Source organism: Oncorhynchus nerka, linkage group LG7, assembly GCF_034236695.1.
Source record: "Oncorhynchus nerka isolate Pitt River linkage group LG7, Oner_Uvic_2.0, whole genome shotgun sequence".
NCBI lineage: Eukaryota > Metazoa > Chordata > Actinopteri > Salmoniformes > Salmonidae > Oncorhynchus > Oncorhynchus nerka.
Window position 1 is genome coordinate 65,733,618 of NC_088402.1, and position 11,417 is coordinate 65,745,034.

Here is an 11,417-nt window from a genome sequence, read left to right on the forward strand (position 1 = left end):
GACTACCCACCCCAACTCACGCCCTGACCAAACTAACACAAAGACATAATAAAGGAACTAAGGTCAGAACGTGACAATTACAGCAAATTGGATGACTGTCATTCATATTCCATTCACCCAGCTCAGTGTTACATCGATAGGTTTAGGCTACTACATGACACTCAAATTTTACCTATACCCATCATGAGGTTGCTACAACCTAGCCTACGAATGAAAGTTTATAATGTGGGTTCACAGGTCGAGAGAAAAATGTATAGTAATCAGAGTGACACATTCAATACCGCCATTCACACTCATGCCTGCATCTAGCTGATCTAGCGTGCAATCATTAATCCAACAGTTGTAAACGAGAGTTTCTATTGAACAAATTCAGGTATGTTTATCCACATTTAGTTTGCTTCCGTTTAAGAAACGTTTTTTAACAGAATCAGCTAAATGAATACACCCCTGATCACACGCAAACACAGTTCACTTTCATAGCAGCCACATACAAACAGCATGAACATTTTGCTCATTGTATAATTCCTTCTCGCACCTACGCGCTCTCCTCCTCTCACCTTTTTCCTTCGCTTGTGGACTTCAGTGCACAACACATCAGTTGTCTGTGACCAGACGAAGAAACCTTTCCAAGCCAAACCTTCATATCATAACCGCTAACCGCTACACACAGCCTACATCACTGTCAACATATTAGCTAACAATGTTAGTAACGTCATAGTCAACACAGCTACTAAAACTAACACATTAGTAAACTCGCTACAATCATGCAGTATAGTGTACAGTCAGCAAGCAGTTTAGCAGTTAAAAAAAGCTTGCCTTGACTTGGAAGAGTTCAACGGATGGATAGCCATAGCCAGCTAGCTAACATATGTATGATATCAATATCAAATAGAAATATGCAACTGACATCGATACAGATTTTCCAATTGAATGGTTGGAGTAAAAGCCTATCGACACTCCGTATTATCTAGTACCCCATGAAATAACACAATATGTAGATTCTACAGACCCTACTGAGAACTCCCAACCCCGCTTTTACATCAGCACATAATAGTTGTTTCTCTATAAGCCAATATGTAATTCACATACAGTGTATTGCATTGAGGGCAATGGAGTGGGTGGAGTAAAAGCCCAGCAACACGTCATTTTATCCAGTACTAACCTCGTTTTATCCAGTACCAACCGAACCCCACTTTTACATCGGCATAATGAATAGTTTTTTCTCTAGAAGCCAGTACTGTTCAAAAGTTTGGCGGCACTTAGAAATGTCCTTGTTTTTGAAAGAAAAGCTATTTTTTTGTCCATTAAAATAACATCAAAGTGATCCGAAATACAGTGTAGACATTGTTAATGTTGTAAATGACTATTGTAGCTGGAAACAGCAGATTATTTATGGAATATCGACATAGGCGTACAGAGGCCCATTATCAGCAACCATCACTCCTGTGTTCGATTGTCAAGCTTATCATTTTAAACGGCTAATTGATCATCAGAAAACCCTTTTGCAATTATTTTGTGCTGTTTAAAGAAGGAATAAAACTGGCCTTCTTTTGACTAGTTGAGTATCTGGAGCATCATAATTTGTGGGTTCGATTACAGACTCAAAATGGCCAGAAACAAATAACTTTCTTCTGAAACTCATCAGTCTATTCTTGTTCTGAGAAATGATGGCCATTCCATGCGAGAAATTGCCAAGAAACGGAAGATCTGGTACAACGCTGTGTACTACTCCCGTCACAGAACAGAGCAAATTGGCTCTAACCAGAATAAAAAGAGGAGTGGGAGGCCCCGGTGCACAACTGAGCAAGATGACAAGTACATTAGAGTGTCTAGTTGAGAAACAGACGCCTCACAAGTCCTCAACTGGCAGCTTCATTAAATAGTACCCGCAAAACACCCGTCTCAACATCAACAGTGAAGATGTGACTCCTGGATGCTGGCCTTCTAGACAGAGTTGCAAAGAAAAATACATATCTCAGACTGGACAATAAAAAGAAAAGATTAAGATGGGCAAAAGAACACAGAAACTGGACAGAGGAATATTGAAAAAAAAAGAACATTTGTGAGACACAGAATAAATGAAAAGATGCTGGAGGAGTGCGTAACGCCATCTGTCAAGCATGGTAGAGGCAATGTGATGGTCTGGGGGTGCTTTGGTGGTGGCAAAGTGGAAGATTTGTGCAGTGTAAAATGGATCTTGAAGAAGGAAGGTTCTCACTCCATTTTGCAATGCCATGCCATATCCTGTGGACGGTGCTTAATTGTAGCCAATTTCCTCCTACGACAGTATAAGGACCCAAACCACAGCTCCAAACCATGCAATAACTATTTAGGGAAGAAGCAGTCAGCTTGGATTCTGTCTATAATGGAGTGGCCAGCACAGTAACCGGATCTCAACCCTATTGAACTGTTGTGGACGCAGCTTGACCGTATGGTACGTAAGAAGTGTCCATCATGCTAATCCAATTTATGGGAGGTGCTTCAGGAAGCATGGGGTGAGATCCATTTAGATTACCTCAACAAATTGACAACTAGAATGCCAAAGGTCTGCAAGGCTGTAATTGCTAAAAAAAATATGTATACCCTTGTCAACATCTTGACTATATTTCCTATTCATTTTGCAACTCATTTCATGTATGTTTTCATGGAAAACAAGGAAGTTTCTAAGTCCCCGATGAAATAACACCATTTACCTCGACTAACATGTACCCCCGCACATTGACTCGGTACAAGTACCCGCTCTATATAGCCTCGTTATTATTATTTTATTGTGTTACTTTTTATTTTTTAAATTACATTAGTTTATTTAATAAATATTTTCTTAACTCTATTTCTAGAACTGCATTGTTGATTAAGGGCTTGTAAGTAAGCATTTCACGGTAAGGTCTACCTACACCTGTTGTATTCGGAGCGTGTGACAAATAACAATTGATTTGATTTGATATACAGTGTATTCGGAAAGTATTCAGACCCCTTTTACCACAGTCTTATTTTAAAATGGATGAAATAGTTTTTTTCCTCATCAATCTACACACATTACCCCATAATGACAAATCAAAAACAGGTTTTTAGATTTTTAGCAAATGTATCAAAATAAAATACACTGAAATATCACATTTACATAAGTATTCAGACCCCTTACAGAGTACTTTGTTAAAGGACCTTTGGGAGCAATTACAGCCTTGCATCTTCTTGGGTATGATGCTACAAGCTTGGCACAGCTGTACTTTGGTAGTTTCCCCCTTATTCTTCTCTAGATCATCTCAAACTCTGTCAAGTTGGATGGGGAGCGTCGCTGCACAGCTATTTTCAGGTCTCTCCAGAGATGTTTGATCGGGTTGGAATGGCTGGAATGGAATAAATGGAACAGTATCAAACACATGGTTAAATCTTGATAATGAGCCATCCACCTATAGATCCTCCCACCAGCTTCCTCTGAATTCATAGACAGTGTATTGCATTGAGGGCAATGGAATGGGTGGAGTAAAAGCCCAGCAACACTTTTGATTATCCAGTCCCCCATGAAATGACACCATATATAGATTCTACAGACCAATATTGTGAATATACCTGTCTGTACATTGTAGTTTTCAAGTGGTCTTAATTGTTTATTTGTTTTTTTAAACATATATGTTTATAAAGTGGGTGGTTCAATCCCTTAATGCTGATTGATTGACAACCGTGGTATATTTTATTTTTTATTTTACCTTTATTTAACTAGGCAAGTCAGTTAAGAACAAATTCTTATTTTCAATGACGGCCTAGGAACAGTGGGTTAACTACCTTGTTCAGGGGCAGACTGTCACGCCCTGACCATAGTTTGCTTTGTAAGTTTATAGGTTTTGTTTGGTCAGGGTGTGATCCAAGTGGGCATTCTATGTTGTATGTCTAGTTTGTCTGTTTCTGTGTTTGGCCTGATATGGTTCTCAATCAGAGGCAGGTGTTAGTCGTTGTCTCTGATTGGGAACCATATTTAGGTAGCCTGTTTTGTCAGTGTGGGTTGTGGGTGATTGTCTATGTGTAGTGTTTGTGTCAGCACATTTTGCATATAGCGTCACGGTCGTTGTTCATTTATAGTTTTGGTCAGTTTACGTTGTGTTTTCGTCATCCATTAAAATGATGCATTCACACCAAGCTGCGCTTTGGTCTGCTTCTTACGATGATCGTGACACAGACAGACAAAACACACATCCAGGCTGTGTAAGGGCTATTTGACCAAGAAGTAGAGTGATGGAGAGCTGCATCAGATGACCTGGCCACAATCACCCGACCTCAACCCAATTGAGATGGTTTGTGATGAGTTGGACTGCAGAGTGAATGAAAAGCAGCCAACAAGTGCTCAGCATATGTGGGAACTCCTTCAATATTGTTGGAAAAGCCTTCCTCATGAAGCTGGTTGAGAGAGCGCCAAGAGTGTTCAAAGCTGTCATCAAGGCAAAGCGCGGCTACTTTGAAGAATCTCAAATATAAAATATAGTTAGATTTGTTTAACAGTTTTTCATTACTACATGATTCCATATGTGTTATTACATAGTTTTGATGTCTTCACTATTATTCTACAGTGTAGAAAATAGTCCAATTAAATAAAACCCCTTGAATTAGTAGGTGTGTCCAAACTTTTAACTGGTACTGTATATATATATTTTAAAAATCACAAATTCCTTCTTGCATTTGCTTATAAGCACCATAAAAATGGCCATTGATTACAATCAGATACGAATTGTGGGGGAGCCAGAGGGAGCAGCATTTTCCCATTCAAGTCTATTGCCATTGTAATGCATTGAGATTTATGCAAATATAGTTGTAGTGTGAAAAGTATTATTATTAGTAGTAGTAGTACCAACATTCTCTAAGTACACTGACCAGTGCCAGCCTGCTCCTGGTTTTAGTGTTGGTAGCTTTAACAGTTTTGAAACTAGAGGTTCCAGCGGAATAAGAAGAAGTATGAACAGTTTTTAAAGTTGTGCTTTGCTTTCAGAAAGCACACCTAACAATGCCATTGTTGATTAGATGCTTAGGCTATTTTCTCTTGAACCATATGATCTAGCCACTTAAAACTCTTGGACACAGATATAAACTAGATGGTAATTTTCCATTACAAATATTTTTGCGACATCACAAAGTATTTTTGTGGTAGTGTAAGAAGTTTAAAATGTTTTACTTAAGTAAGCAGTGAAATTTTGTCAAAGTTAAATATGTTAAAATAGCTGATCTGATTACTTTGATAGACTACTATATCAACCTTATTACTTTGGAGTGTGGGGCAGTTGGATCACATATTTCATCACAAATAAGACTACTACACTTGTATACACTCTCGGTCTAATAAGATATGAATGTGTTTGTGAATGTGTTGTGTAAGTCATTATATCTTTCTTTACTCCACAAAAAGAATGTTTGAAATCAAAACAAAGTATTTTTCAACCGTACTTTGGTGTTCTAATCAACACATTGTTTTAAATTGCTTGGGGTGGCGAGCAAAGAATTGCACATCAGCGCCGCCAGCTGGATGGGGGTTTACTACTGTGCAAGGCAGACTACAGACCAGTACTTAAGGTAAAAGATAACTAACTATATGTAAACAAACAGTACTGTGTGGCATAATAACTCTTATGTGATCCCCCATTGTTATCATTTGTAAGTTCTGAAAAGTTCTATGGTAGTTAATTCATGGCAGTGGTAAATTAGGTGATGTGGTTACTAAAACAGCTGATCTGTTTTAAAACAATCTCTTGATCGGTAGTAGATGGTTCTGTTCTGATTCCAGATTTAAATAGCAGAGAAGTAGACCAAGATGTCATACCATTTAAGTTTTTGTCTAAAGTGCTGGGTAAGTGGTCAACATTTCAGTTGTTTTGTAAAAGTGTAGACGAAAAGTAGTTGATGCGGAACTAAAACAGCTGTCGTTTTTTGTTGTTGTTTCAGAATTGAATAGCAGAGAAGTAGAGGCAGATTTCATATGCCCTAATTTGTTTTCTAAATTGTTGGGAAAGTATTCAAAGTAGCTGATTTGTGTCAAAGGTACCTTTTTTTTTTACAGTGAATAGAATAGAATGTTGGGTGTTATGATGTCACAATGTGACCTTTAGAATACTGAGGAAATCCCATGAGACAAAACATGTAATAGTTTAAAGTATACAAAGTTTTATGCAAGCATACTATTCCAGACCAGTCTACACTTTTTAAAGTTTGAACGGCGTTTCTAGTTTAAACGGTGAAGAGGAATAATAATAACTATAAATAATAACTATAAATCAGAAATAATTCTTACAACATCTAAAGTGTGGCTGCTGTCACAAGCCATACAAAAAATGTATACTATACTATACGTTTTTTAAAAAGTTATTACATTTACATTTAAGTCATTTAGCAGACGCTCTTATCCAGAGCGACTTACAAATTGGTTCAAGTATAAATTACCTAAATTACCAAAGATTCTGGTAACTTTGGTAAATTACAGGTAGCCTGCAACACTAGAACCAACCCACTGAAATGAAATGTATTTTCAGAGGGAGATGTGGAATGTTTCTCAGAGTACATGGAGGTGTGGGTCCACAGAATGAGAAAAGAGGGCTTGAGACTCTGTCTCTCCTTCCGGGCCCTAAGAATTGAAGGTGACTATCCTAGTTTAACTAACTAATGACCTAATAATCTACCCGGTGGGCAAAACTGGTTGAAATGTGGGCTTTTATTTTGAAGGTTCCTTTGTTACTGTACGAAACTGACGTCATAATTTGTGTACCAGCAAAGCGGACATTTTAGAAGTTTGAAGGTAAAGGAGATTAGCTGACGACTTTCATATAATATTTTCGTCTCACAAATTTGAGGTGTAGTTATGCTGGTTTTATAATTTAATTCAAGAACCGGGTCGACCTCGTTCTTTGAACTAGTAAAGAAGTTGAGTCCAATATTTTTGTATCGTATGCGGGCAAGATCCTGCTGCTAGCCCGTCATTTTGCAAGTGTGCGTTGTTTTTTAGCCCGTTAAAAGAGGGCCCTTTCAGCTCTCAGACGCCAAATCTAGTTTTTTTCTTCAAAATAGACGCATGGCCCGTGAACGTATAAATTATAACTTGTGTCTTTGTCATTTTATTAAGATAGCAATATTCCAAAGCGCGTCTAATCTAGCTAGGCCAACTGGCTTGTTAGCTAACAATTGACAACCCCGCGTGCGCCATCAGCTTTGTGAACGTGAATTAGCCATTAGCTAGCTAGTTTACGTTACTTGCTAATCTAATTTAGAGACCATGGCAGAGTTGTACATTCGCGTGGGAGAGGATGAAAACGAAGAGCCAATGGAGATCCCATCTGAGGATGATGGCACTGTTTTGCTGTCAACAGTAGCAGCCCAGTTTCCCGGAGCGTGCGGCCTACGTTACAGGAGCCCTGCGTCTCAGTGCATGCGAGGCGTCCGTCTAGTTGAGGGCATCTTGCATGCACCTGAGAATGACTGGGGTAGTCTGGTGTACGTCGTCAACTACCCAAAAGGTAAGGTATACTAACTAACTACCAGTACTAGCTAGCTACGTTTGACTGACTGTACAGTGTGCACAGTCATGCGTAACTAGCTAGTAACCTTACTTGTAACAGTAGCTATGCAGCCTCATTTAGGGAGTTACCCATTAACTAAAGTTGGTGTACGAAAAGTTTATTTGCCTTAGTTAACTAGACTATTTCAGTACTACTTAACATTTATATTGCCAAGCTAGCTATTTTGCTCGTGTTTAGGCTAATGACCAATTATTCTTCTTGACTGCCTTTTGATTTTGTCTTATCGCTGTATCTTACATTTTGTATTCCTGTGTCAGATAACAAAAGGAAGATGGATGAAATGGATGCCGTCTCTGCTGTAAAAATGAAGAGAGGTATTGATAGAACATCAGACCTCATTATCCTTGGGTTGCCATGGAAAACATCTGAGCAAGATTTGAAAGACTACTTTGCCACTTTTGGAGAAGTCATCATGGTGCAGGTAACACAACCTTATCAAGATTTGCTTTAATGGTTGTGTCATAAAGGTAACCATACATGTCAATAATCATAATTTTCACTCTTAACTCTCTGCAGGTCAAAAGAGATGTCAAGACTGGGAACTCAAAAGGGTTTGGCTTTGTTCGGTTCACTGAGTATGAGACTCAATCCAAAGTGATTTCTCAGCGACACATGATCGATGGAAGATGGTGTGACTGCAAACTACCAAACTCTAAGGTATTTAATCAATATGTAAGGAGTACTCTCATTTTAATATTTTCCTTAAGTCTCCATTTTGTTCTATTCCCTGTGCAGATAAAATACTCAAGTGCTTTCTCTTTTATTTTCATGTTAGGCAGGGCCTGATGAGCCCATGCGCAACTGTAAAATCTTTGTTGGCCGCTGCACAGAGGACATTACCACTGATGAGCTCCGGCAGTTCTTCATGCAGTATGGCGAGGTCACCGACGTCTTCATTCCTAAACCCTTCCGGGCGTTTGCCTTTGTCACTTTCTCAGATGACCAGGTATGTTTTCATATGGCCATTCCTCAACCTGTTGGGTCAAGACTTGACGTGGTACGCAGATTACACTCTGGTTGGTTTGAGTGTTGAATCATCTCCTCCACCCGTCCCCGTCTCTCTAGGTTGCCTCAGCATTGTGCGGAGAAGACCTGATCATCAAGGGTGTCAGCGTGCACATCTCCAACGCCGAGCCTAAGCACAATAATAGTAGGCAAATGATGGATCGTGGGGCTGGTGGGTTCGGGGGTCAGGGCTATGGCGGTGGTCGTGGAGGGATACCGACCAGTGGCGGTAGCGGGGTGAATTTTGGGGGCTTTAGCCTTAACCCAGCCATGATGGCTGCCGCTCTGCAAAGTATGCTGGCTAACCAGCAGGGTCAGACCAATGTGGCAGGCACTGCCATCGCCGGGCAGACAAGTGCCACCGGAGATCAAAGCCAAGTCTATAGTTCTAGCAGCACCAGTTACAGCAGCCCCAGCGCAGCTAGTCTTGGGTGGGCTGCAGGCACTAACTCTGCCTCCGGCAGTGGGTTCAGCTCTGGCTTTGGCACTATGGAGTCAAAGTCATCAGGTTGGGGAATGTAGAGAGCTTTGATTGAAAGTCTTATTTCTAGATTAATCTGGTAAGTATTTTGAGGGGCAAGAAAGAGTTAGTCATATCACATGTCTCTGCTATTTAAAACTATTGCCTTTTTTGTTGTTTTGTTAAGAAGACATTAATTGTGTGCGTGACTAATTCTGTAGGAAATGAGTGTGAGTGGTTGAAGTGTATAGTTAGTGGTAAACTACTACACATGTAGTTTTTTTTTATTTTTCTTGAGAAAAAGTTATTTTGTAAAAGACATCAGATGACTGCATGCTAAGTAGATATTTGAGTATCACGACAGCCCCCCCTCCCCCCAACCATGTGTATATGGAATTGGATTTGATGTTTAATCTCTGTATGCAGTTGATTGTATCTTTGTTTACCATTTTATGGAAACACCTTCATGAAAATCTCTTCAACAGTTAACCAACTGTTTTCGAATTTCCCGGGAAGAAGCCCCTCGTTGGCAGCAATGTTCGACCGAACTCAGTATCGGTACCCCTCTTCCCATGTGTAAATGCTTTGCCATCAAAAGACACAGCTTCACTCTGCATATACTGTGTTAGACGGTGGGTGTTGCCTTTTTTTCTCCCCTCTTCATGGATATACAAATCTTGTCTGCTTTTTGTATCGCTTTTGAGAACAATGCGATTGGTGGTGGCCAAAGAGTGAGACTGAGTGAGCGAACGGTAAAGAAAGCAAGTGTGAAGAGGACTGGTTGTGCGATGCTAAAGGGCCAGATGTCTGCGAGAGTTAAGAATAACCTGTGGCTTTGTGCGAGTGTGAAAGGAAGAAGCAAGTACGAGTGTGTTCCATATGACCATCAAAAGGACATTTATCGCATATTGAGATCCCCAAAGTCTCCTTTCTCTAATATTTCTATCAAACTTAATCTTAAATACAGTGGAATGTTTAGTGCTATGGATATTTGTATCCTTTCTTGCTGTCTGATTTGATGTGAATGCTGTGTGCTTTATTTTCTTCTTGTTCCTACCTACCCCTTTGTGTGAAAATGTGACCTGTTGGTGATTCTGTGTTGAGAGCACTGGGGGAGCTTGGAGGCGTGATGTGCAAGTGAACTCGTGTGTCTTAAGAGGGTGCAGTGGCGAGCGTTTGACGAGTCCCTATTGAAAGTTTGTTGAAGTGTTTTTGAATGCATTTTATATGTTTTGTGAATCAAAGGGAATTCTCAAATAAAATTTGACTAGGTATTTTGCCTACCTTACAGTGACTTTTTATTTTTACTTAACATTAATTGTACTGCCAACACTTTAATTCGCATGTATAGGGACCTTGGACACGGCTGGCCCAGGTTTACATCTGAACCCCAGAGTGAAGTCAATTTTCGGGAAGCTGAAGACTGGAGTTTGCACTGTTGGTTGGGGGCTGCAAGAATGCCTTATGCCTGGAAAGGGACTTCTTCACCTCACTAACAAGACCCCTGGATCACCCCACTGAAATTTATAACAGACCATTCTCAAATTGGGCAGAGGTATTTAGTTTTATACCTTCAAACAAGTACATTTTAAAAGCAACGCCAACATTTAATTTATGTAACAAATTACCTGCTATTTAGTGACCATGTTTTTGTTGAGTCTTATTTTTTACGAATGACCCGACTCTTAAGTCTTACTTTTGAAAGATTCCTTTTGCCATTCATTTATGCTTTGTCCCAATACAGCCATCGGTTATTGTAAAGATTTAAGTTAAAGTATTCCGTTGATCTCTTTTTCATGTGGTTCGAAATGTACAATTTTTTTTGTTGGATTTATGGGACCTTCAAATTATTTTAAGGCTGTAAAGGGGAGTGACTCCACTCAGTTTTTTACAGGGTTTTAGATATTTGGAAAATTCTTGAACTCGCCAGCAGCAGGTTCAATGAGTTAGCCAGCTAACTTGACTATATATTTCCCACATTTTTGGGCATGTTCTAATTGACTCAACAACCAAAAACACATATGTTTAGCTTCTGATTCTTTATCAAAGTTAGCTGGCTAACTAATTGAACCTACTTTGTAGTATACCCCTCACGAATTGTCACTTGTGTACAGATATGGAACTCTTATTTTTAGTTCACTGAAGTGTAAAATAAAGTTTTAAATTTGTAATAATTTGTTGTATTTCTCTGTTTAGACAAGGTTATGTCTTTTAGCAGCCAGCGCCATATTTGGTGCAGAGTCAGAAATTGTTGCAAAGTTCACTATCTTAAATTTGAGTCAGTGTGGCAGCCCTAAGGCAACATTGGAGCAATATCTTTTATAGATCAACTCTGTAATTTGTTGAATTTAGACTATTGCCTGGCTGTCATGCTCCAATCTCATTTAGAATGGGTGCAATTT

The 11,417-nt window shown here is 39.4% G+C and overlaps 1 protein-coding gene across 6 annotated transcripts; it reads left to right on the forward strand.

Moving 5' to 3' along the window:
• The first annotated feature begins 6,724 nt into the window (after nt 1-6,724).
• tardbpa (TAR DNA binding protein a) lies at nt 6,725-11,189 on the forward strand. Of its 6 annotated transcripts, XR_003864039.2 has the most exons (7): nt 6,725-7,487; nt 7,808-7,971; nt 8,067-8,222; nt 8,326-8,496; nt 8,616-8,727; nt 9,501-9,647; nt 10,367-11,189. XR_003864039.2 is itself a non-coding variant. In XM_029664547.2 (6 exons), the coding sequence occupies exons 1-6, from the start codon at nt 7,247-7,249 to the stop codon at nt 9,593-9,595; spliced, it is 939 nt and encodes a 312-aa protein (XP_029520407.1). In that variant the 5' UTR covers nt 6,725-7,246; the 3' UTR covers nt 9,596-10,303. The 6 variants fall into 6 exon arrangements, 5 of the variants coding, with proteins under 5 accessions (XP_029520407.1, XP_064876791.1, XP_029520408.1 ...); XM_029664547.2 differs by lacking the exon at nt 10,367-11,189 and having other exon boundaries at nt 9,501-10,303; XM_029664548.2 differs by lacking the exon at nt 10,367-11,189 and having other exon boundaries at nt 6,726-7,487; nt 8,616-8,700; nt 9,501-10,303.
• Nucleotides 11,190-11,417: the final 228 nt, after the last annotated feature.